At 39.1% G+C, this 27,984-nt stretch overlaps 1 protein-coding gene across 1 annotated transcript; it reads left to right on the top strand.

Annotated features, from left to right (window-relative positions):
- The first annotated feature begins 55 nt into the window (after window positions 1-55).
- Window positions 56-22,585, top strand: LOC131436510 (retinol dehydrogenase 12-like). The gene is made up of 5 exons (XM_058605252.1): window positions 56-896; window positions 21,332-21,437; window positions 21,504-21,664; window positions 21,728-22,132; window positions 22,197-22,585. Exons 1-5 carry the CDS (start codon window positions 808-810, stop codon window positions 22,411-22,413), a joined length of 978 nt encoding a protein of 325 aa, XP_058461235.1. The 5' UTR covers window positions 56-807; the 3' UTR covers window positions 22,414-22,585.
- The last annotated feature ends 5,399 nt before the right edge of the window (window positions 22,586-27,984 follow it).

The following is a 27,984-nucleotide window of genomic DNA, read 5'->3' as shown; positions in this document are numbered from 1 at the left end:
ACAACCTGAAAAAGGCTGAACATCAGTAGTTCGCATTAGTTAGCACTGTGAAATGCTTCGGCACGTGCGCCCCTTGCACGAACGGCTCATTTGTGCGATAGCACTCGACACGGGCAGAGCGGTCGATTCGAATTGCCGCGCCGGAACAGAAGTCTAACCGTCATTTCTTCTCCCTCAGTCAGTCCCAAATCGGGCTTTTCTCTCCTATCGGTGGACTCGATGGAGTAATATTTGCGATCACGTGGAGAAGTTTTGCTGTTTTGTTTTTGGCAATGAAAAACGTAACCTTCCGGTTGTTGTGGCAACTGAATTTTTATCGAAAATGTTGATGATGTTCAGCTTCGGGCTGTAATTGCTATCACCGCCGTTCGCGAAGCACCACCGTAAATTTTTGCTCACTCGGAACAAACCGGGACGTGATGTGATTTGCAATAGCAAATTAGTGACATTGAAAGGAAGTCGAAGCCGGTTGGTGGTGATGAGGAGCACTGCGACCGATTGTGTGGAGCTTTAAGCTCGGTGTATGCACAGTTGTTTTATTCGGAAGATGTGATTAGAGATTTTCGTTCTCGACGCGTAACAGTGAAATATGTCAAAGGGTTGAGAAACTGTGATCCAAGTAGTCTAGTGTAAAAAGTGAATTCTAGAAAAAAAAATCGATAACAATACAGTTCATTGAGATTAGGTGAAAGTAAAGTGTAAAGTGGGGGTGAATTGTTGTCCGAGAGCCAAAAGTGTGCTACGTATTTTTGAAAGCCGATACGTAACGGATGACCGAACGAGCCAACCAGCGACGTCAGAGCTACGATGACCCACAAATACGATGATACATTTATGATCGTCAGCATTTGCCTGGCCGCCGGAATACTCAGCTTCGCGCTCGTTTACTTCGTAAGGTAAGGTGTCTGGCAACGTTAAAGGCCATTTTTTACGCTCAAAGGAATTTGCAAATGAGTACGTTTGTTTGACCCGCTCCTCATCCGTAAATAGAAGTTTCAAGTTCCTCTAACGCGCAAATATGGCTCCATTAGTCTGGGGATTGAATACAGATCTAAACAACACCGAAATCGCACAGTTTAATAAGCATCGCTTAATCCTTCAAGGTCTAGGCCAAAAATGTGCCATTCATATTTTTGTGTTTGGCTAAAAGTGACACGAATCCTATCACGGAAGCATGGACTGAGAAGTGGTCCAATTTAGTCGATACCGATCATGGCTTTTTTTGCTTCATTGCAATGAGGCCTATTATTTATAACGAGTTACGGGGTGCAACACAACGAAATAACTCGTTCTAAATAATAGTGACGTTACCAACCGGGAACCGTGGTGGGAATTTGTTCAGCTGGCAGCTGCGGGTCTGTTTTAAAATACCTTGCATTTTTATCAGCTATTTTTAGTTTACATTTCAACGCGTATAAAAATCGTATCGATCGATCGATCAGCCGATAGTACAGGTGATATTCAAACTCAACCGTGATCGCGCTGATTCGTTGTTTATTAAGCATCGAACAATGGTTTGTTTTGCTCAGTTAAGTGATTTTTTATGTCGGAAGATTTTCTATGTGAAAGAGGGTGTTGGTAATGGAGAAAAGGATTCCTTTAAAATAAGCGCTGATATTTTTTTACAACAAAAACATTTTCAATAGCTGTAGAGCATTTGATCTCAATCCAACCACTTTGGAAAATCAGAAAAATCATTGCTAAATTTCAGCTTTTAAGGAGACATTAAAAGATTTTATCTTGAAAAATCAACAATAGCGGAATGCGGGTAATGATCAAAAATTTTTTTCATATATTGTCGAATGAAATTCGACGAATTATTCATTAAGAAAATTGTAACTTTTCTTAAATCAATAAACTAACAACAAAAAATATAATTAGGGCCAAATTCAACAATTTATCAGTATTACATAGGGGAGACCGGGGCTAACCTGGGCATCATTCTTTCAAATAATGATGAAAAACGGTATTTTATTCAAACTAAAAATTGATCCTTTATTGTACGAGGTTAAACTTGAGCATAATGAAAACCTTCACGAATTTTCGAACTTTTGATCGAACACTCTTCATCAAGTTTCGGACAAGTGTTACAAAGCATTTTTTAGACGTTTGAAAAAAAAATTTGTTTGAACTCCTGCATGGTCACAGCTGCCCTTCTTGAAGACCCCCTTCACGATTGCCCAATAACGTTCGATGGGTCGAAGCTGAAGACAATTTGGTGGATTGATATTTTTCTCAACGAAATTTATACCCTTTTTCGCAAGACTTTCGACCGAATTTCTCCATTCGAATCGACCTGTCCGCATCGCTCACATCCTCCCCAACGATGACAGTAAAGTATTGTGGACCTGGAAGGATTTTTGAGTTCTACTTTACATAAGTCTCATCGTCCATCAAAACGCATACATCCGGACACTGCAAAGGACGCGAATACAATTTCTGGGCCCTTGTTACTGATCGCTTCTTCTTTTCTACACTTTTTTTTTAGAGATTTTCTACTTCTTGTAGGTCCTAAGGTGATTTCACCTCTTGATACGCTGGATCATTCCGACACTAGTTTCTGCTTTTTTGGCCAAATCACGTATTGACATTGAATTGTTCTTCATGATTAGAGATGCCACTTTCTGGTTCAGTTTCTGGTTGGAAGAACCGGGTTTTCTGCCTCTTCCTGATAGCTCATCCAAAGAATAGTGTTCCCCAAACTTATTAATGATGGTTTTAACACTGGCATGATGAATTCCAAACCGCTTCGCCAATTTTCGCATAGTAATACCCGCCATGTGTTCAGAACTTTAATTGTCCTTTTCAATACGCGACATTTTGAAAACGCAGAATTTCAACCGAACAAACAAGTAAACAAACGAAAGCTGACAGCCAAACGCACAGCATGCTGCGATCATGCATACAGGTAACTTTGCCGGGAGTGTGTCATTGCTCAGTTGCACGAGTGACACCTCATTTATACGTTTAATTTTTCGTTTAGAGTGTAGGGTAAAGTGGGAAGAGATGTCGCACTTTTTTTTTGAATTAAAAAAAATGAACAGGCAGTAAAGACTGTTCCAGAAAGTATGGACGCACTTCGATTTCGCTGTAAATAATTCACAAGTGTTAGATATTCAAATTTTATTTGATATACTGATAATATTAGACTACAACAACAGAATATTATTCTCAGCATTTGCTATTTAGCCATTGTAGACTAGCTGGCGCACCTTCTTGCGAACGTTCCTCATTAAATTCCGCACAGAGATCTTGGCGACAAGTTTTGACACTTTTTTCCAATCTTTTTCGAACTGTTGAATGGTTTCGGCTGCCGGAACATGTTTCCTAAGCTGTGCCTTCGTTAATGCCCAAAATTCCTCAATTGGTCGAAGTTGTGGGCAATTTGGTGGATTCATGTCTTTTGGGACGAAAGTGACATTTTTGGTAGTAGACCATTCTACCGTTGATTTCGAGTAGTGGCAAGAAGCAAACAGGATCCTTGTGGTTTCGAATCATGTGTAGATGTCGTTTTTGTAAACAATCCTTGATGTATATTTCATTGTTCATTGAAGCAGTGGTGATGAAGGGTTTCGAAATCTTACCGCAGCTACAAATTGCTTGCCATAGCTTTCTTACAAAATTTTTCGACACTTCTCGCACCCGTATACTATTGTGATCCCGGCAAGGATTTGTAACCGTAATTGTAACTTCCTGATTGCATTTCGCACGGTTTTTTCACTTACTCCTTCCATTTTTGCTATCTTTCTCATTGACAGTCCGCGTTCTGTGCACCATTTGTACACAATTTTTCGACGTTGTTCTGCTGAAAGTCCACGCATTTCAAAACAAACTAATGAAAACGAATAAACAACTGCACAAGTGGTTAGAGAAGAGTGTAAACAACAGGACGCAGCCATGAAAATTGACAGATCCTGAACCATTGCGAAATGGCAGCGGTTTTTGGTTGCGTCCATACTTTCTGGGACAGTCCTTAAAGACCTTTTCTAAGAATATTTCTGAAAATACTACAAACATCACATATTAATCCAATATATTTATTCGGAGAAAAATTAATAATTATGTCGATAAGTTATTAGAAACAAAAAATAAGCAATTAATCTCGGCAATTTAAAATGATGTACTGATATTTGGTTCTGCAAATTACCGTGTTTGCCAGCAAATGGTCGTATTACCGAAATCTGCAAATTAATTATACAAATTTGCCGAAATCTCGGTAAACAGCTTTTAGGCAACCGAAATTCGGTGATTCATCGAAGTAAACATTTTTCTTCGGTGCAAAACTGAGCGATGTGAATAAGTTCAGGCGCTCATAGGTGGTATCAATTGCAACTAAAAACTAAGTCTGATGAGATTATGTGGTTAAGCGATATGTTTCGTGATATTAGGATTAAATTTGTTCAATGTTTGGCGATTATTCTTGACATGAAATCCCTTAGAGAATTCTAAATTGTGTTCCCTACAGGAAATGACTTGAAAGTGCATCCATTCTACTGTGTATGTGTTTTACAGTATTTTAGTCATCTTATAAATTGTTTCCGAACCTATAATTTTAACCGCCAACATAATGTTGTAATCAATAAATCTATGATAACGACTTTTAACTGCAGTGATTATTTCCTTTTTTTATAGCTTGAAATCTCGTCAATAGCTTGCATGCATTAACAGTGACAATTTCGGTAATTTCTTTTCAAAAGCGACGAAGTAATTTGTAGTCTTCCCCACACTGAAAATCTCGGTGAATGCAAATTCCTGTCAAATGAAAATTGCCGAAAGTTTCAGTTGTTTTAATGTTTGCCGAGCACTCGGCTGTTCAAACCTCGGTAAAGTTTTGACTAGATTCGGGAAAATATCTAAGTGTGTACTGTCCTTCTTTGATACATTTCATGGCTGGTTCAAAATTTTTGGGTGACCACAGATTTAGCATTACCAGCCTTCATTTTATATTGGGTAGGCATTCTGCATGCTGTAAATAAGAAAAAAAACATTCATTTTTTGAGAGTTAGACTCATCTTATGTCACGCGTTTCATAATGAAAAAGCGGAATTTCTTCCATAGTTTTTGTGCGGTGTCTTTACCAATTTGTTAGAATAGACACCGCTTAATTCCAAGTGACGATGGAAAAAAAACTTTGCCTGTGATTGAAAAAATATCTTCGTTATTATATTATCAAAGACTTGTTATTGTTTCTTGATCGAAAACAAATTTTAAAAAATTCATTTTTTGCTGAAATTTTAACTTCTGAATGTTTGGAAATAATTCCGTAAATTTGAATATCAGTTCAGTTTGTAATCCTAAAACAACAATACCAAGATATTCGTAAATTTCAAAGTAAATGTTCTAACAAACACGATAAACACCAACGGCAGTCACCGTAGGTGATTATCAACGCCTTCTTCGATTGTGTTTGAAATTTTCTCACGTAATTAGGTACGGTTTATAGGATCGCAGCATGTAAACAACGAAACAAAACAGGGTTAGGAATTTTATTGAAAAATTACTCATGATGTTAACGAATATGTCGTTTTCATTCATAAGATTTAGTGTTCAAGTAATCCGGACATGTTGCATGTAGAAAAATCATTGGAACAACAAAAAATGATAGCTTGGCTATCAAACAAAACAAAAGTTGTTTCGAATCAGGGCGGCGTAATTGATTCAAATCAGAATGCGATTGTTTGAAAGTGGAGCATGGTTGCCTAAATTGAATTAAAGTTGTTCAAAATACAGTAGTTGAATAACACTCGCAATTTTCTGGCCTTGACAGAAAAACGATTGAATTTTTTTTTGCTTAACTTAATCATCACTGTATCACTGTGAAAATCAACTTTTGAACCGATGCTCGGTACTGGGAATGTAATATATCATTCGGAACGGCTCACAAAACGTCAGCGTGTGTTTGAAATCAGTTTTGGGAAAATCCTGACCAGAAAAAGTTCATTTCATTATCACTCGTGAAAAAGTCAGCTCAAGAGATTTTCTGAAATAGATTCAGTAACTGAAAAAAATCACTGCCGAGATTTCCATTCATGAAACAAGACTTTGCACCTCATAGTTCACAAGTTATTTTTGTGTTGGCGAAACCTGATAACGACTATTCACCCATATCTCTAAGGACATTATAGTGCGAAAACAGGGATGCTAAGTATTAGAAATAAAAATCTGCATATTTCGAAAATTAAAACTGATAAAACCTGGTGCCCTTAACAGAGGTGAAATTTAATCTCACTTAAGCAATACTATAATTGCAGCCTGACCCAATATCCTCATTGACGTATTAGACAAAAGTTGGAAACTGCCCTGTGTTCTTTACAGTCAGGAGACGGGTATAGCGTGATTGGCACATTGTCGCAAAGCTGATTTACCGGTAGCGACACTTGCCAATGAAAAATGGAACCAAGAAAAGGAGGATTCTTTCGGAAATTTTCATATCGGCAGTAGTGATTTGCAACATTTTTATCGTTTATTCAATAGTACAAATAGATATCAGCAATAAAAGTACACTCGGAGTAGAAGAAAATCGATTTCAAAGTGATTACTACTACTTTTTCTTAGTGTAAACTACGATTAAACATGGAAAATCTTCAGAAAAGTGTGAAATTGGGTAAGGCTAGGTTTTTTTCGGATCGACATTTTTTTTAAACAAAAACCAGTGTAATGTTAATTTCTCGAGTACTAGAATGTATAGCAATTGAGTACTATTTATTATGGATACTTTATTTGTTATTTTCAGGCATTTGAAATATGCTATCAAACCAAGTTTAATGCTCCATTCTGAATAACCCGTAGATTTCGAACAATGAACTAAGATCAACATTACCACCTCAGAGTAAAAACTTTTTCTTCAACTTCTACTATGATTTTTCAAATGAATTTGCCCGTTTTCAAAAGAAATCGTTGAAAAGGTGGAGTAATTAGAAATTTTCCTACCGATTTGACAGCTCTTGCTGAAAGTATCATCTTTAAACAAGCAGCGCCTCTACATTTCAGTTTTGCGACAATATGCCAATGGGTTAGTCGATGTCTTTTGAGTTTACTGGTCCGAAGAGGCGGATAACCTTCAGGTTAAAACAACTATAATAATAAGGGCTTAGTTTGAGTTTCAGCGAGCCAATGGTATTATTATTAACGTCAATCCGGTTATGTCTCTGATATTACCCACCTGCATTGTTAACTTTTTAACTCAATTACAAAACATTTTCGATTTAAGATACTTGTGAGGTGAAAAGCATCAGCCGATTTCATATTGGAAACTCTAATCATTGACAAACCCTGAGTTAAGTCGATCAGATAGAAGAATCGAAAAAATTCTAACAACAAAATATTAAGTCTCAACCGGATGTTGAAAACAGATACACAGTTCAATTTGTTGGACATAATTGCTAATTTCCATACGATGTCGTGTCAAGTAGAAGTTTATGCGTGTAGGTGATGTTGGGGTTTAGAAGGGAAAGGAAATTGGAACTCAACAAAAAAAAAACAAATTACAATGTCTGATAAAGCCGATATCATGACTGCAAATGCGTGTTCCGCGCTGCTAGGCAACAGTAGGAAGGGCATGCGCAGATCTAGATGAACTACGAACGATAAGCGCACTAGCTGGCAAATCTACTCCCGCTATCGACTTACTTGTTCTCGCTTGTTTGCTCGCAGTAGGCTTTAATTATAGGGAAGCAAAACAATACCATTTTCCTCGATGCGCCGCGCTCCTACCCAGTACTAATAAAATAATTACATTCATTTAATCAAGCAGGCTCCTGTTCTACTGCGGAAAATTGTAGACACCGGGCTGCCGTTTCACCAGTTATGCCGTTGTACTCCGACTGGGTGTCCGTGCCGTCGAACCGCAGGGACGAGAAAGTGACGACGGAATGCTGACAGGCTAGACTTTAGTGATCGCTGTGTGGTCGGCGATTCGGCGCGAAACGGGCTCGTGCCACCACAACGGCGATGAGTTGTTACGACGAGATGAGCGATGCGCATACACACAGACTAATCCAGACTCCAGATGATTCCATGTTTTCCGCCACAAAAAAAAAATATAATGCATTCTGCTAGTTACGGTGCTTTGTTTTTTTTTTCCTTTTTTGATGATAGTTTAACTATACTTTGCTCGACAAAGCGTGAAACAATTTGATAACGGCTGACGGCTTGATGAATCAGCGTTATGTTGGCTTGTCAATCATAGTAGGCTGATTGTTTACGGATGGGTTACGAATTATCCGTTGGTGGTCGGTGTTTAAGCAGTAGTGAAATACTTAACAATGAAGCCATGACGAGCACTCCGATTCGTTTAATGAAGCCCAAGTAGTACATCTTTCCAGATGTTAAATTTACGGTAGTTATCTGGTTAGGTGCGTTATATTGGCGAGTTATTACATCACAATTAACACCAGGTGAACAAATTACGTTAGATATTCAGATTCCAGGAATTGTTATTAATGGTGAATTAATTTAATTTTCGATTGTTGTCAAATCACAAAGCAAAGTTGTCAATAACAATAACAGACCACTCGAAATAATGTTAAAATTTTAACAAAAAAGTAAGAAGTTTTGGTGCTTATTAAATCTAATAACGGATTTGATTGGTATTTAATCGTATGAAATGACACTCAGTAATCTTTAAAATAAAATTACCAAATTGCAGGTTTGAACCAGAATATAACAACCTGTTTTAATCCACCTAGTGGTGTAATGATGCCTTTCTCATATTACTCATAACATCATAGCTGTAGAATTCATTGAATAGAAATAGGAAAATTTGTCCGGACTTAATCTAACAAACTCTACAAATCCTGTTTACGCTGTAGTTCCGGAAAAGGAAGTATTATCCACAACAAATTTTGGAATTCCGTATGAAACTGTATGAAAAGCGAGTGAAGTCCTTTTTACAGTTTTTGATCACTATTTCCAATACTCCCGAAACAGGATTCAGATGACCGGAATAGCCGAAGTTGGTTTGTTTGCCAGCAACAAATAAGACTTAAAAATTGGAACAGTTTTGAACCTAGTTATCCCTAGACCTTCTATCTCATGCTCTATTTCGATTAAACCAATTAAACGAAATCTAACAAACGAAGCGAATCTGCGTTTCTGTTACTTCTGCATATGTAAGTCAAGAAACAGCATGAATCAGCAGCATAAAACATGTGGTAGAATTATTACTTTTATTATTATTGTTGACATCATTACACCACCGGCACGGTATTACTGCACTACCGGATGTGAAAATTTCATATTTTTCCAAATAAATTTGAATTCAATGACATTCGTTTATTCTTTCGATCGCACTTATCATAGAACAGCTAAAATTTTTATCAACCGCAGCACCGTCTTTTACCAATATTACACACTAGTAGCAGACATCCCAAACCGTTTCAATTTCTTCGTAGCGTGTACCAAATAGAACAAAGCACGCATCGTTCGTTTTGTGTTTTCTTTTTCTTTCGGTGTTATACATATTGTTATTCTTAGAGTGCCTATCACCAGAGTGACGACTTCTCATCCGTAATGTTGGCAACAAATTCAAACCATTCCATTAGCTTTACACTGAACTGACAGGTCGTCTGCTCGTTTGGAACTGGTAGCTGTCATTCCAAACGAACAGCTGTCGTCACTCTGATTATAGTCACTCTAGTTATTCTATATGGCGATTTGAAAACCTTGACACTCATCGCCCTGTAACTGCGGGATTCCGATTGGAAGGCAGATCCGGATGAAATTTTACAGTAGCTTTAAAGATAATATTGCTCAAATCAAGATATGTGAAATACGGTTCAAGCATAGCAGAAAAATCGAAGTGAATTAATATGACCTGAAATCATTTTGGAACTTAGTTTTGGATTTAGATTCTGGAAATATGAACCTGGATTCTGAAATTTAATTCTGAAACTGAATTCTGGATCTAGATTTCGAAGCTGAATTTTGGGTTTGTATTCTGATTCTAGATTTTTCAACAAAGTTCTGGAACTGAACTTTGAATTTTTCATCTGAATCCTGAAATTTTGGATCTAAATTTTGAAAGTGAATACAGGAATCAAATTCTTGAGCTGGATTCTGCAACAACGTTCTGGAGTTGAACCCAGAATTTTGCATTTAAATTATGTAATTTTACATTTGAACTCGGGAACTGAAGTGTAGAATCGAGTTCTGGCCCTGCATTCCGGAATCGAATGGATTCTGGATCTAATTTTTGGTATTTAACAGTTCGGCTGAAAAGTTCGTATCGTTTAATAGAAACACACATTTTTTTTGCCAAAATTCGTTTTTATTATTCAACATAATTGCCATCAGAGGCGATACAGCGATTATAGCGATCTTCCAACTTTTCGATACCATTTTTGTAGTACGATTTGTCCTTTGCCTCAAAATAGGCCTCAGTTTCAGCGATTACCTCTTCATTGCTTCTAAAATTTTTACCAGCGAGCATTCTCTTTAGGTCTGAGAACAGGAAAAAGTCACTGGGAGCCAAATCTGGAGAATACGGTGGATGAGGGAGCAATTTGAAGCCCAATTCGTTCAATTTCAGCATGGTTTTCATCGACTTGTGACATGGTGCCTTGTCTTGATGAAACAAAACTTTTTTCTTCTTCAAATGAGGCCGTTTTTTTGAAATTTCGTCCTTCAAACGCTCTAATAATGCTATATAATAGTCACTGTTGATGGTTTTTCCCTTTTCAAGGTAGTCGATGAAAATTATACCATGCGAATCCCAAAATATAGACGCCATAACCTTACCGGCCGATTGTTGAGTCTTTCCACGCTTTGGGTTCGGTTCATCGCGTGCAGTCCACTCAGCTGACTGTCGATTGGACTCCGGAGTGAAGTGATGGAGCCATGTTTCGTCCATCGTTATATATCGACGAAAAAAATCGGGTTTATTTCGATATAACAGCTCCAAACACTGCTCAGAATCATCAATTCGTTGTTGTTTTTGATCGATTGTGAGCTCACGCGGCACCCATTTTGCACAAAGCTTTCTCATATCCAAAAATTCGTGAATAATATTTCCAACACGTTCCTTTGATATCTTTAGGGTGTCAGCTATCTCGATCAACTTCACTTTACGGTCATTGAAAATCATTTTGTGGATTTTTTTCACGTTTTCATCGGTAGCAGCCTCTTTTGAACGTCCACTGCGTTCATCGTCTTCGGTGCTCATATGACCAGTACGAAATTTTGCAAACCACTTACGAATTGTTGCTTCGCTCGATGCAGAGTCTGGATAACTCTCATCAAGCCATTTTTTTTGGTATCGGCGGCACTTTTTTTCATCAAAAAGTAGTGTTTCATCAACACACGAAATTCCTTTTTTCGCATTTTTTTCACAATAACAAAAGTAGCTTCACTCAAAATGCAATATCTCACAAACTAATAATCAGACAGCTGTCAAATTGTTAGTTTTCGTGGTTCCAGGCTAGCCCGTCGAATACCCTTCTCAGGATCGGCTTTCTCACTTTCTCCGGGAGGACACACTTACCCTTTTGGTTTTTTCGACGAAATAGATTCAAAATAGACCAACCAGAAGGAAAACCAAGGCTCTCGTAGTATGAAAAGTGGCACAAACACAAGAAAATCCAGTTTACATTTTTATGAACAATAGTTTACATAACCGGGAAAGGGAGAGGGGAAGGAATTTGGTACGGCCGTGCAGCAACAATGAAGAGTCCTTCAACTTCATGCGAGTGGTAAGAGTAAATCTCGTCCTTTACCTGTAGTTTTGTAGTGGTACACCTTCGTAATCGGATGCGATCCTATCTGGCCAGCAGTGGTTCGTGGGCTTACAAACATCCTTCGAGAATCTTTCCTTTTCGTCTTGATTAATACCGACGTCCCTCGTGCTCGCTACCGGAGCGGCAACACATCGGATTTTGGAGCTCAAGCAAGCGGGGGTAAACCCGCCGGACCTCACTTGAGTCCTCACCTCCAAAACTTTGGTTACCTTCCTGCCGGTGCGTGTGGTGCGGCAATAGCGTGAACTCGGCGACCACCAGCATGGAGCTCGCCGATTCGATTTCGTGCGGGATACCTGGGCACCTTCGTCAACTCCGATATCTTTACTTTCCGGACAAGTGCGGATCTTCCGTAAGTGCAGTTTCCACTGATGATTTCTTCCCAAAAGAATAACGGAATGGCTCGGCCCACGCGGTATTTTTCTTTCACGACTGCCCGATGATCTCTGCTCTTACTCTCCTAATCGTCTTACTTCCGCCATACTCTCCCTTTCGCCTCTTTCTTTCTCCCTTTTCCGGAACTCGAGAAGGTTCGGCCATCATTTTAGATTGATTTCAGATGACGAATCGAGTTCTAAACCAGCATCCAGGATCCTGATTCTAGGATTGAAATATGAACCTGAGGTCTGGAACTCAATTTACCACTAAATTTTGGTGTGTAATTCAGGGCCTAGATTCTGAATCAGAAAATAGAACTTGGATCTAGTTTCTTTAATTGGATCTAGATTCCGAAGTTGAATTTTGAACCTGAATTCTGTAATTCTGGGTCTAAACTCTGTAATTTTATATTTCAATTCTGAAGCTGAATTATAGAATTGAGTTCTGGACCTGCATTCCGGAATCGAATACTGTATCCGGATTCTGAAACTGACATACAAACCTGGAATCTGGAACTCATTTTTTGTACTAAATTCTGGAATTTAATTTAGGACCTGGATTTTGAATCAGAACTATGCAATCAAAATCTAGACCTGGAACCGGAACTCAATTTTGAAACTGAATTCTGGACCTAAATTCTGAAACTGCATTTTGGAGCTGAATTCAGGAACAAAGTTTTGTGCTTGGATTCGGTAACTGGTTATTTTTGGTATTAATTTCTGTAATTGAGTTCAGGACCTGAATTTTGAACCAAAATTATTTGAGTTCAACTCGTCACTTTCCAATACGAACGCCTTTATAAACGGTTCTTTCCAGAACCGCCATTATTTTATTATAAGGAACTATAAAAATTGTCAGAATGTTTGATGTAGCTCAGCCGTACTTTGGTGTAGTTGCATGGTTTCAAATTCTAGTAGTGTTGGGGAATTTTTGCACAATTCACACAATCGATCAACTAACTGATATTCGGAAGTGTGAAGGAAGCGTGTCAGTTTTATTGGTATTCACGACATCCAGTTATGTCTCTCACATTTTTTGGCACTAAATTGACACCATTGGCTTGTTATGCTTTAGCAGGTTTAGAGAGTAGTGGCCGGATGCTAGATCAAGCCAATACAGCGTTGACCTTTGTGCTTCCTTATGACGATGGCAAGAGACGATTATTTTGATGATCTTCCGTGCTAATCGCACCGATTATTGCTCCAGAATTGATTTATTTATTTATTTCTGGAGTAGGGCGAAACCCGCTGAAGAAAAGTTATTCGCCCTTATTCTGAATAACGTCGTATCGGTTTTTCGCTCGTATTTCATTTGTATTCCCCATAACGCTAGCAAAATCAAAGGTAGCTATGATTCGATCGAAAAATCAATACGTCGTTATTCAGAATAAGGGCGATTATGAATCTATCACTATGTCTCCAGTAGGCATAAAACCTCCTCATCTTTTGTACCACCAGATTACAGAATATCCAAATGATACCTTTCGTGTTATTAACTATTATAATTACATATCTAAATTCTTAAAACTAATGATAAATTTTTAAATGGTGTTCGAAAAAACAATTTCCTGATAGTATCACCGGTTACATGATAGTCGAACTGACTTGAACAGTGAATAAACAGTGATTGGAGAAGAGATCAACAATGAAAACTGGTTTGAATACATTTCTACGAACGGACAGTAGATCGAGATCTGTGAGCTTCCAACGATTCACACGAAAGACGAACCCTAACAGCTTCGAAGCTTTATTGATAGTATATTCAATGTATTGTTTGCAATTAATTTTCTAATCCAAGAGGACTCTCAAGTCTTCAATGTACGATTCTCGTCTAAGAACAGTTTGTAAGATCGTGTAGTCGTACAATCGTAGAACGTTCGCGAATGAATGAAATAATTTAATCATTCGGTTTACTCTAAAACCAGTTCGGTAAAATGTCTAGTTGCGACTGCCTGAATCTGGCGTCTTCGAAGGTTTTGATAAGGTGAAAGTGTTTGAAATCATCAGCATACAATAACTTCACGCATTTTAGCAAAATGTTTAAATCGTTTAGGTAAAGTTGAAATATAAATGGTCCAAGATGACTTCCTTGAGGAACTCTGGAGCTGACAGTAAATGGAGATGTAATGCAATCTCCTTTTTTTCACTGACATGACGCGATCGGTTAAATATGGACACAGCCAATTAAGAAAAGGTCCATCCTTCTTGAAGATGATAGATGATTGGTCACGAATAAATATTTGTGAAGCGATGGATGATGGTTACAAATTTTAACAAGTGTTGTAGGAGCTTTCGTTAGTATAATCAAGGCAGAAAGTCCTTAACTGACGAAGTAAAGGTCTAGCAGACGCCTATTGCTATTATGAACACCCCCCCCCCCCCTCAAAGGTTTATTGAAGGGGCCATGCCCCCCCCCCTCAATATTTTTGGGCAACTGGAATTAATATTAGAAAATTTGCTACAAATATCTTATGATATATCACTTTTTTCTGTTATCCCCGTAGTTTGTCTCCGTAATCCTTCATATTTCTTAACTAAGTTACTAAAATTTTGAAACTCATTGCCGTTTCAACCTTCCGAGCGAACAGACGTGCTTTTGTTAACTGCGAAACGCTGAAAACCAGTGCCGTGTGTGATAAAGCGATCGGACAATCGACATTGTACCGTTATTGTATAATAGACAATGGTGCTCGTTCCGCTGAGAGGTTTTCATACATAATACAATAGTGCAGTGTATAGACTTTGAATAGTGAACATTTGGAGTAGTGTCGTGACCCGGTGCTGTGTGCTTTTTTTCCTCTTAGAGGTTTTTTGCACACAGATACAACAACAATTCAACCAACGCGTGGCCCCAGCGGCCGAGTTTTGTAGCACACCGATTAGCCAAGGCCAGGCATTGGTGGCTATTCATTATTAAGCTAAGTATCATTCTCTTTCCCTTTTTTCTGTCCTTGAAATTATCTGGTGGTATCCCAGATTTCTAACCCGTGCGGATACAATTCCGTGCCATGACAAACCCTGTGAAACAAAACCCTGACCCACCAGATGATAAAATGGAGACAACTGTCAATAGCAAAACTCGCATTAAGAGCTATCCCGACGGACTTGCACTCCCGGCCGGACCGTACACGGTTTATTTCCGGCCCAAATTAAATGGAAAAAAATTAAATTGTCTCCATATATCGCGAGAGCTGACGAAGCGATACTCTACTGTCAAGAGTATTGACAAAGTACGCCCGGACAAGCTTAGGGTCTCGTTAACCAGCTCAAAACAGGCTAACGAGATCGTTCAGGGTGAGCTTTTTACGCGGGAATACCGTGTGTACATCCCAGCTCGTGAAGTCGAAATTGACGGCGTTGTCACCGATGCCAGTTTGACTTGCGATGACGTTCTTAAGTACGGGATGGGTTGCTTTAAAAACCCCCTACTTAAGAACGTAAAGATACTGGATTGCAAGCGATTGCATTCAGTGTCGATCGCGGGGGATGGTACCAAATCATACCCCCAATCAGACTCGTATCGGGTGACATTCGCTGGCTCGGCTTTACCTAACTACGTCCTCCTGGACCGAGTTCGCCTCCCTGTTCGTCTCTATGTTCCACGTATCATGAACTGCACCAACTGCAAGCAACTGGGACACACAGCGTCCCATTGCAGCAATAAGCCCCGTTGTGCTAATTGTGGGGAGGCTCATGCGGATGGCTCCTGCGGTAAGGGTACTGCAAAGTGTCTTTACTGTAAGGAGGGTTCGCATGACCTGATGGCATGTCCCGCGTACAAAGTGCGCAAGGATGGTTTGAAACGTTCCCTGAAGGAACACTCCAAGCGTTCCTTTGCTGACATGCTCAAGAGTGCCACCCCCCCCTAAGCAATCAACGAACATCTACACCTGCTTGTCAACTGACGAGAGCGAGTTTGACGACCCATTAGAAGGTACATCTTCAGCGGCCTCTCATAGCTATAGGAAAAGAGTAAACAAATCCTCTCCTAAGCTCCCTAGTAAGGGTACGAAGTTGTCTTCCGATGGGCCTCCAACATTTATGTTTAGAAGTAGTGGAGACAAAGCTCCGAAGCAAACAGTTCCTGGTCTCGGAAAACTCAATTCTGAGAAGGAATTCCCACCACTTCCCGGGACACCAAAATCCCCAAGTGCCCCTGAAAACCCAACAGAGAACCAGCTGGGTGCTGGGCTCATAAAATTCTCTGATGTTGTGGACTGGATTTTTAACACCTTCAATATTTCTGATCCTCTTAAAAGCCTGTTTATGGCTTTGATACCTACAGTTAGAACTTTTTTGAAGCAGTTGACTGCAAAATGGCCCCTTCTTTCAGCGATCGTATCCTTCGATGGCTAACTCATCCACCGAGGTCACGGATTCAATCACTGTTTTACAGTGGAATTGTAGAAGTATCATCCCAAAAATAGATTCTTTTAAAATTCTTGTGAATAATCTGAAATGTGACGCATTTGCATTGTGCGAAACTTGCCTAACTTCTGATGTTTCCCTGAACTTCCACGATTTTAACATTATTCGCCTGGATCGAGACGATCCCTACGGAGGAGTACTTTTGGGGATCAAAAAGTGCTATTCCTTCTATCGAATTAACCTCCCATCGATACCAGGTATTGAAGTTGTCGCATGCCATGTCACAATGAAAGGCAAGGACCTTTGCATTGCTTCCATCTACATTCCCCCTAGAGCCTCAGTTGGGTACCACTGGCTCAGCAGTATCATGCAACTTCTTCCCGCACCGACGTTAGTTTTAGGAGACTTTAACTCTCACGGTGCGGGATGGGGTTGTCTTCATGATGACAACAGATCAACCGCGATCTATGATCTTTGCGATAACTTCAATATGACTATTTTGAATATCGGAGAAATGACACGGATTCCCGCACCACCAGCAAGACCAAGCGCGCTGGATTTATCCTTATGCTCGACCTCGCTACGGTTGGATTGCACGTGGAAGGTGATCCCCGATCCCCACGGTAGCGACCATCTACCTATCGTAGTTTCAATCGCCTACGGATTAAGACCATCGGAGACAATCAATGTTTCGTATGACCTCACACGAAATATTGATTGGAAATACTACGCAAATTCGATATCTGAGAAACTAGAATCAACACAAGAACTTCCTCCGGAGGAAGAGTACACGTTGTTGGCTGGCTTGATTCTCGACACCGCGACTCAAGCTCAGACGAAACGTGTACCTGGCGCGAAAACCAACATCCGTCCTCCTAACCTGTGGTGGGACAAAGAGTGCTCATCACTCAACGCGGAAAAATATTTAGCGTTCAAAAAGTTCAGAAAAAATGGAACACCCGATAATTATCGGAATTACGCGGCGTTAGACAAGCAAATGAAGAACTTAGTCAAAGCAAAGAAACTTGGTTATTGGCGACGGTTTGTTGAAGGATTATCAAAAGAAACATCGATGAGCACTCTTTGGAACACAGCCCGACGAATGCGCAACCAAAATGCCACGAATGAAAGCGAGGAATATTCCAACCGCTGGATATTCGATTTCGCTAAAAAAGTATGCCCAGACTCTGTTCCGGAACAGAAGACCACCCGCGCCGCGACATCAAATACAAACGAAACACCGTTTTCGATGGTAGAGTTCTCACTCGCACTCTTGTCGTGTAACAATAAAGCCCCGGGGCTAGACAGAATTAAATTCAACTTGTTGAAAAATCTCCCTGACCCTGCGAAAAGGCGCTGGTTGAATTTATTTAACAAGTTTCTTACGGGTAATATTGTCCCACACGACTGGAGACAAGTGCGAGTGATCGCCATCCAAAAACCAGGAAAACCAGCCTCCGATCACAATTCGTATCGGCCGATTGCTATGCTTTCCTGCATCCGGAAATTGTTCGAAAAAATGATTCTCTTTCGTCTTGACAATTGGGTGGAGACTAATGGCTTGCTTTCAGATACACAATTTGGTTTCCGCAGGGGCAAAGGAACGAACGATTGTCTTGCGCTGCTCTCAACAGAAATTCAAATGGCATTTGCTCGTAAAGAACAAATGGCGTCAGTTTTCCTCGACATCAAGGGGGCCTTTGACTCAGTTTCCATAAACATCCTATCTGAGAAGTTGCATCAGCATGGTCTTTCACCAATTTTGAATAACTTTTTGTATAATCTATTGTCCGAGAAACACATGTATTTCGCGCATGGTGATTTGTCGACAATACGATTCAGTTACATGGGTCTTCCTCAGGGCTCATGTTTAAGCCCCCTTTTATACAATTTTTACGTAAGCAATATTGATGAATGTATCAACACATCTTGCACGCTAAGACAACTTGCCGACGACAGCGTTGTGTCTATTATAGGATGCAAAGCTGCCGATCTCCAAGGACCATTACAAGATACCCTCGACAACTTGTCGACATGGGCTCTTCAAATGGGTATCGAGTTCTCTACGGAGAAAACTGAGCTAGTTGTATTTTCAAGGAAGCGAGAACCAGCACAATTACAGCTTCAACTAGGGGGTGAAACCATAGCTCAGGTCTTCACATTTAAATATCTCGGGGTCTGGTTCGACTCCAAAGGCACGTGGGGATGTCACATTAGATATCTGAAACAAAAATGCCAACGGAGAATCAACTTTCTTCGTACGATAACCGGATCGTGGTGGGGTGCCCATCCAGGAGACCTGATCAGGTTGTACCAAACAACGATATTGTCCGTTATGGAATATGGATGCTTTTGCTTCCGATCTGCGGCGAACACTCATTTCATCAAACTGGAAAGAATCCAGTATCGTTGCTTGCGTATTTCCTTAGGTTGCATGCAGTCAACTCATACGATGAGTCTCGAAGTGTTGGCGGGCGTCTTACCGTTGAAAACCCGATTCTGGGATCTCTCATATCGATTGCTAATCCGATGCGAAATCTTGAATCCGAAGGTGATTGAAAACTTCGAAAGGCTTGTCGAGCTCAATTCTCAGACCCGTTTTATGTCCTTGTATTTTGATTACATGGCTCAGCATATTAACCCTTCTTCGTTTGTGCCCAACCGTGTCCTATTCTTGGATACTTCTGATTCCACTGTATTTTTCGACACATCCATGAGAGAAGAGATTCGTGGAATTCCGGATCACGTACGCCCTCAAGTGGCCCCCAATATTTTTTATAACAAATTCAGAACAGTCAACTGTGAAAAGATATTCTACACTGACGGATCATACATCAACGAGTCCACAGGCAGGCATCTTCAATCAAAACATCACCGCTTCTTACAAACTCAGTGATCCAGCTTCAGTTTACGTCGCAGAAATAGCTGCCATTCAGTACACTCTTGAGATCATTGAAACCTTGCCCAAAGATCATTACTTCATTGTCACGGACAGTCTAAGTTCAATAGAAGCTCTCCGGGCAATGAAGCCAGGAAAGTATCCCCCCTATTTTCTGGGGAAAATATGGGAACACTTGAGAGCTTTATCTGGACGGTCTTATTTAATATCCTTAGTCTGGGTCCCATCGCATTGTTCCATTCCAGGCAATGAACAGGCAGACTCATTGGCTAAAGTGGGCGCATTAGAAGGTGATATTTATGAAAGACCAATATGCTTCAATGAATTTTTCAGAATCTCTCGTCAGAAAACTCTCGAAAGTTGGCAAACTTCATGGAGCAATGACGAACTGGGACGATGGTTACACTCCATTATCCCTAAGGTATCGACGAAACCTTGGTTCAGGGGGATGAACGTGAGTCGCGATTTCATTCGTGTTATGTCGCGGCTCATGTCAAATCACTACACCTTCAACGCACATCTCCGGCGTATTGGGCTCGCGGAGAGCGGTCTCTGCACCTGTGGCGACGGTTATCAGGACATCGAGCATGTCGTGTGGTCGTGCGTAGAGTATCGCGACGTCAGGTCGGAGCTACTGGAATCCCTTAGGGCCCGAGGTAGACCGTCCAATGTTCCGGTTCGGGATGTGTTGGCGAGTCGGGATAGTTTATATATGCTTCTCATATACCAGTACCTTAAACACATTAATATACAAGTGTAATCCGTAGTTTCCTCTCTCTTGTCGAGGCTAAGAATAATCTTCACCTATAGGTTCGAGACTAACATTCGCCCGATTCTCCAAATCCCTCGCCTGTCCACCATCTCTGTATAAAATAACAAGATCTTTTTGCTGTCACTAACTTCTTCGTTCCCCCTTTCTCCGTTTCTCCACCATCTCGATGTCAACTAATTAGATCTTTATCGTTTTTGGTCATTCGTTCTCATACCCCCTTTTTCATCCCGTTTTCCACAAAATTACTTCTCTATACTTCTTTCATTCTCTTAGGCAAAGGCATCGCCCACGGGAAAACTGCTTCAATCGATGAACAACATGCGGGCCACCCGCTGGGTCTCTGTGACCTGGGGGTGTTTCCCGCGGACCCATTGAAACGTATAATCGTCATCTGGAAGAAACTAATGCCATATTTAATCCACCGACCATTGCCGATCGCCAGTTGCAGACTGAATCTGTAGAATCGACCATTGCGACCGGAATTCGCCACTACCCTAATGATAATACCCTAGTTTTAAGTTAGTTTTAATTTAAAATAAGAAAATGCCCTTGGCATCTAAGAGCTTAAGCAGTGTGCCTTCAAATATGTTACTATTGAATAAAAAAAAAAAAATTTGAAACTAATTTACTACAGTGTGAAATGTGCTATACTTTACCACTTTCAAATATTGGTTATTACTGAAATAGTAGGGGAAATGTTTGTGATTTTTACTTGGTTGTTTTTTATTTGCTCTAACCGCTCCTTTTCCTTTATAAAAAGCATTAAATATTGCAAAGTTCAATGATCTGTAGTAATAATTTTTTGTGCCCCCGCAATATTTCATGGAACTTGCCGCCCCTGGTTGTAGTCATTCAATAATTTTAAAGCTGTAGAAGATAACGACGAGCTTGTAGAATCAGGGTACAAGTATTATTATTTATTATATATGATAAAGCAATTATTTCACCGCATCTGCAAGTTGCTTGCCAAATAAGAAAATTCTTTGCAAAGTTCGATAATTTCTTCTTTTGAAAATGTCCCGGAGCATCGACCTTGGAATCAGAATGTACATGATAAGAAAGTTGACGGAATGCCTTCGCGTAAGTTTCAACTTCCTGGGAATGTATATTTTGTTGCTAAGTCCAAGTATGATAGAATTGCAATTATATGAGTTATTGATTTGGTTTTTTTTTCTCTTTCCAGGAAATACTTCCAGGGAGGTCAGTTCAAAAACAGAGACATTCGACTAGACGCCAAAGTGGTAATCATTACGGGTGCAAACTCGGGAATAGGCAAAGAAACAGCAGTCGTAAGTTATTCCGATGCGTTCAATCATGCACCAGAGAGGGTCTGACAAATCACCGTCTTTTTTCAGGAATGTGCCAAACGAGGTGCTCGGGTTTACATGGGCTGCCGAGATGCCAATCGGATGGAAAAGGCCCGTCAGGAAATTCTTGACAAATCGGGCAGTCAAAATGTGTTCGGTTTGGAACTGGATCTGGCCTCGATGGAGTCGATCAGGAAATTTGTTAGAACGTAAGTCGAAATGAGATCCATAGTTAGAGTGGTATTTGAGACAGTTCACATCTTTTTTTACAGCTTCCTAAGTATGGAACGCCGACTTCACGTACTGATCAACAACGGCGGAGTGATGGCATGTCCGAAGGGATACACAAAGGACGGGTTTGAGTTGCACTTCGGGACCAATCACCTGGGTCACTTCTATCTGACGAATCTTCTGCTGGATCTGCTAAAGAAAACTGCACCCAGCAGGGTGATTACGGTGTCCAGTATGGCTCACCGTTGGGGTCGCATCGACAAGGACGATATCAACTGCGAGAAAGAGTACCGACCTTGGGATGCTTACATGCAGAGCAAGCTGTGCAATGTTTTGTTCTCGAGACACTTGGCTCGGAAGTTGCGTGGAACCGGAGTGACCACCTACTGTTTGCATCCGGGGACGATCAACACCGAACTGACGAGATATCTCAATCGATGCATGATGTAAGTGCTACTCTGTATTACAGTTCAAACAATTCTGACTAAACTAGTAACGTTTGAACTGCAGGATCCTGGCAAAACCGTTCCTGTGGGTGTTTTTCAAATCGGCCAAATCGGGAGCCCAGACGACGCTGTATTGTGCGATGGAACCGACGATCGCGGGCACAACCGGAAAGTATTACAGCGATTGTAAGATGAAGGATCTGGATCCACATGCTAAGGACGATGCAATGGCTGAATGGCTTTGGAGAATTAGCGAAAAGCTGACCGGACTGAATCGATGAGACACGAAGGTGTCGAAGATCAAACGAGCTTCAACTGATTAGTATTATCTGCGGGGTGCTACTCTCTGACTTCCGTGCGCCTGAGGTTCCGCACTGAGGTGGACGCCAGTGTCGACGATTAATATTTTAGGCTAAGCTAGAAGACAATAAACCAATAAACGACAGTATTTGATTTGTGCGTAATCATAGAAATCTATCTTATCACCGTTTTGTATATGGTACACTTGGTACGGGAGCGAATTTCGACAGACCTCGAGTTTTATGGAGTTCATAGTAAGTTTCCAACAAAAACACTACGTGACCTATGATCCGAGGTACACAAATTCATCTACCACCTTTATCACATCTCCGTCACGTTCGATTTTTCGGGCAGGTATCTTCAAAGCAACTTTCACTTCTTCACGTTTCACTCCAGTAGAGTGTTCAACAGATAACTGTCTGGAACGTTTTTTTTCTAATAACTATTTATTGGAATATGAGTTAAAATTAAATTATTAAGATTTAAATTGGGTGTTCAGCCACAAGTGGTGACTTTTCAGCCCTATTATATATATGATTTGGTTATTACCATGAGGACATCATTTGCTTCCGCAATTCTGAGATTTTTGTGTAGGGAAAATTCTAAACCTACTTGTATTGTGTAATGGGGAAAAGAACTTTTTATCAGGTTTGAGGATAGGATTTACTTTAGCGTTTTTCCATTTTTTTGGGAAGTAGGTTAATGAAAAACACTTGTTGAAAATTTTAACCAGGAGTCTCAAGGCAACATCGGGAAGATTTTTAATAAGAATATTAAAAATTCCATCATTACCAGGAGCTTTCATGTTTTTGAGTTTCCTAATAATTGATTTAATTTCTTCAAAATTCGTCTCAATAATGTCATCGTGTGATAACACTTGGGTTGAAATATGCTCAAATTTCAGTGAGACTTCATTTTCAATAGGACTCACAACGTTCAAATTAAAATTGTGGACACTCTCGAACTGCTGAGCAAGTTTTTAAGCTTTTTCGCCATTTGTAAGAAGTATTTGATTTCCTTCCTTGAGAGCAGGGATTGGTTTCTGAGGTTTCTTAAGAACCTTAGAAAGTTTCCAGAAAGGTTTAGAATCTGGTTTAATTTGTTCAACTTCTTTAGCGAAATTTTCATTTCGCAAAAGAGTAAATCTATGTTTAATTTCCTTTTGTAAATCCTGTAAATGTAAATGTAAATGTAAATCCTTAACTATGTTTTTCATAGCAGGATCACGAGAACGTTGATATTGTCGTCGACGAACATTCTTCAACCGAATGAGCAGTTGAAGATTGTCATCGATGATAGGAGAATTTAATTTAGTTTGAGCTTCGGGAACTGAAAAATTTCTAGCTTCGATAATGTAATGATTCAAATTATCAATTGCTGTGTCGATGTCCGCAGATCTTTCTAAAATAATTTCATGATCCACATTATTTTCAATGAGAGATCTGTAATTCAACCAATTAGCTCTATGATAGTTGAATATAGAACTAAATGGATTAATTATAGCTTCGTTGGAAAGTCTGAATGTTACAGGAAGATGATCTGAGTCAAAGTCAGCATGTGCAATCGGTTCACTACAAATGTGACTTTGATCTGTTAGAACCAGATCAATTGTAGACGGGTTTTTCACGGAAGAGAAGCAAGTCGGATTACTGGGATGAAGAACTGTGAAGTAACCAGCTGAGAGTTGATTATGAAGTATTTTACCATTACTGTTATTTTGCCTACAATTCCACTGGACATGCTCAGCATTTAAGTCCCCTATTACGAAAAAATTCGGTCGATATCTTGTGAGTTTTTGCAAATCGCCTTTAAAGAAATTTAATTGTTCGCCGGTGCATTGGAATGGCAAATATGCTCCAGCGATGAAATAAAATCCATGAATGGTTTCAACTTCGATTCCCAAGCTTTCAATAACTTTAGTATTGCTAGAAGGTAAAATTCGATGTTTAATTTGTCGTTGGACAAAAATGGCAACTCCACCACCCATTCCAGTAAACCTGTCAAATCGATGAACCACATAATGTGGATTACTTTTCAATTTGACATTTGGTTTAAGAAAAGTTTCTGTCACAATGGCAATATGAATTTTGTGAACTTTGAGAAAATTATAAAATTCATCTTCACTCGATTTCAAAGATCGAGCATTCCAATTTAAAATATTCAAATAATTATTTAACATCCCTGATAAATTTTAAATTCATTATAATATTATTTGCAAATTTCCATCCGATTTGAAATGCTTCAAAAAGTGATGAAGTCGAATTCATTCGGATGATCATTTGAAAAAGTTGATCTTGTAGGTAGATCATTTTATTTTCAGTTATATCGCCTAAACCAACTTCATTTAAAGAAACGAATGGCATTGAAGGAATATTTGTAGGTAGACTGCCATTTGAACTGCCATTACAAGAAGATGATATGACCGATCTACCTATTAATAAATTGTTTTCGTTAGAAGATGAACTGCAAGACTGTTCTGTGTTTTGATTATTTACATTAGAAGAAATAGGTGGTAAATTTCTACCTGTTATACTAGCATAACTGACATTAGAAGATGATGACGAGGTCGATCTACCTGTCAATAAATTATTTTCGTTAGTTTTTTTGTTGTTAATTGGTCGCATCCGCATCAAATAAACTTTATAACTCTATCATGGAGTTCTATGGAGATGCTTCTGCGACCCAAAATTGTAGTGAGGTCAAATGTGTCATATTGTAATTAACATTTTTTACTCTAAATTCAATGAAGTCATCTTGCAAGTGTAATGCGATCCACTGAATTTTGTTTGGACGGCAGGGCTTTACATGTAAACTTTTGTGGTTTACATGCAGTAAAGAATTGCGGGTTTTGATGGACATTTGGATCCTCGATCCGTTCAAGGAGTGTGAGTGTTGTTTACAAAATTACTCCAGTTTTTGAATAAAAATATTAAAAAAATCTTAACGACTCCTACACTGACAAAAATCGATTTTGAAAATTACACTGAAGTTTTTTTCAAATAACATTTTTTTCCTAAAAGTACCCAACTTGATTTTTTTGACTGTAGGTAAAGGACATAATCACCTATTTTGTAAAAAAATGTATTTTAATTTAAAAATTAAAAATTTAAAATCGATTTTTTTCAGTGAAGGAGTTGATCAGGATTTTTTTTCCATACAATTATTCCAAAACTTGACTAATTTCGTAAAAATCATTCGAACAACATTTTTTGTACACTTGTCAGATATCGACTACAGCCATTTGAAAAACAAAAATGGGAAAACAAGTTTGGCCCTTTTCAAAAGACAGTTCAATTTTGAATAAAACTATGTACTCAAAGTTTTTTCTTGTGACAAAGTCTTCGTGTACAGCAAAATCTGAAAGGGTGCTGTCAACATTTGTTCGAGTTAGCGCGAAATTCGTTTTAAGCGAGATTTGTTGAATTTTTCGATACATAAATTCATTCAGGTGCTTTATCCTGGCTCATGAAACATTGTAGCAAAATAAAAAAGATATTGTGTTTTCTTCTTCAGTTTTTTTCGAATTACAACTTTCTGTTTTTTGTGAGAGCTAGTTCAGGAGAGTTCTAGCTCTAGATATGAAATTTAAGTCGATTTTTAAATTTAAATATGGAAGTTTTTAATGATAACTCGTTTTTAATGATAACTAAGTAATGACACTTCAAATTTATATAAAGATAACCCTTATACGGTAATTAAAAATCACGTCACTAGGTAATTATAACATTACTGGTCCTCGATATTCGGTGAGGTTCGCTAATAGAACGGCATCGTATACAAGTTTCAAATTTGACAGTAGAATTTTTCTAAACAATAAAACGGAAACTTCTTGCTGGGGTACGATTGTCCCAGTTGTTTGCGTAATGAACGTGATATAAACAATAATCTTCCACCTTCTTTCATTTGTTTCGTGAAATAATTAGAGAAAAAACTCAAACAAAGAAGAAGTTAATAAGAAATAAAATCTGGAGTAATTTCGTGATGAATTGATGAATTGATTAAATACTTTCTTTGCGTTTCGCCTTCGGCTCGTCAGTGCTTAAAGTAGTTCAAGTAGAACTGCCATCTCCGCCTAGCAGTCCAACTTAAACCGCTAAGCAGACGCAAAGCTTACACAATGTTCAAATCTCTGCGGCGACCAGTAGCCAGTCGTCATTCGTTTACGCCCGAGACGTCAGAAAGGATATTGCACATCTGTGTAATATCCAAAAGTGTTACATAAGTTGTGTAAGCTTTGCGTCTGCTTAGCGGTTTAAGTTGGACTGCTAGGCGGAGATGGCAGTTCTACTTGAACTACTTTAAGCACTGACGAGCCGAAGGCGAAACGCAAAAAAAGTTGAAACAAAATATGTGTTTCTTTGCACAAAACAAAAAAGTACGGGTGTGTAATGTCAGAGACATAACTGGATGTCGTGAATACGAATATGACACGCTTTATTTATACTTCCGAATTCGAATTGGTAGTTCATCGATTGTTTGAATTGTGCAACTTTCCCCTCTTTCATTACTAGAATTTTAAACGATGCGCCTAGACTAGATTACAGATTAGTTACATTAATCATTCTGAAACGCAATTAAATATTATGAAATAAGCAGTATAGTTCTTTATAATAAAATAATCGATACGTTGACAACGACAGCCAAATTCGAAATGAATGGCTTCCGAGTCGGTGCTATGCATTTTATATAGCAAATCAAAAGGAAGTTCTACTAACTGCAACTAATTCAAAAATGGACTGTATAGAGTACAGAAAAGTAAAATTTCGCTTAATTCTTTGGGAGTATTATTATGGTTCTAAAAAGAACCGATTTGAAGAATTCTGAAATTAATAACTGGAACTGAGTTCAAGAATTAAATTTAGAACATAGAACAGACTCAGAACTCAATTGGATTTTAGTTCTAGAACTACAATCATTTTCCAGAATCCAATTCAGCACGCAGACTCTGAATTCTAAACTCATATTCCGGAACTAAGCTCTGAAATTGGAAGACGATTTTTCGCCATGAATAAAAAATGGGTTGTATAGAGGTACAGTAGAGTAAATTCCGCATAATCCTTTAGGAGTATTATTATGGTTTTAAGAAGAACCGAATAGAAGTCTGGAATAGAGAACTGGACCCTGAGTTCAAGACCTAAATTTAGATCCAATAACAGACTTAGAATCCAGTTTCAGTCGCTGCTGGTTCTCGCCTTGGTGGCCAGCAAGCGAATAAGAGATGCGACCTGAGCGTTTGAGGTTTTTACTAACCACGCAGAAGGTGCATTCTCCGTCGCTGCTGGTTAACTATCGCTGCTGCTGCTGGTTAAGGTCCTCTCGTCTCGATGGCCAGCAAGCGAATGAGAGATGCGACCTTTTTTTTTTTTTTTTTTTTTTTGCATAAATATCTGTTTATTAATCTTATTTTTGTGTATTACATCAACATTTTACAGTACAAGTGTTTTGACCCTTTGGCCTTTCATCTTTGTTGTTCATACGATTCGTTATTAATATTAGGTGTTTTAGTTACTCTTGTTTTACATACTAATGTTTAATCATAATATTTATTTTAA

The sequence above is a fragment of the Malaya genurostris genome, chromosome 3 (assembly GCF_030247185.1).
Source record: "Malaya genurostris strain Urasoe2022 chromosome 3, Malgen_1.1, whole genome shotgun sequence".
NCBI classification, from domain to species: domain Eukaryota; kingdom Metazoa; phylum Arthropoda; class Insecta; order Diptera; family Culicidae; genus Malaya; species Malaya genurostris.
This window is presented reverse-complemented; position numbering and strand designations above follow the sequence as displayed.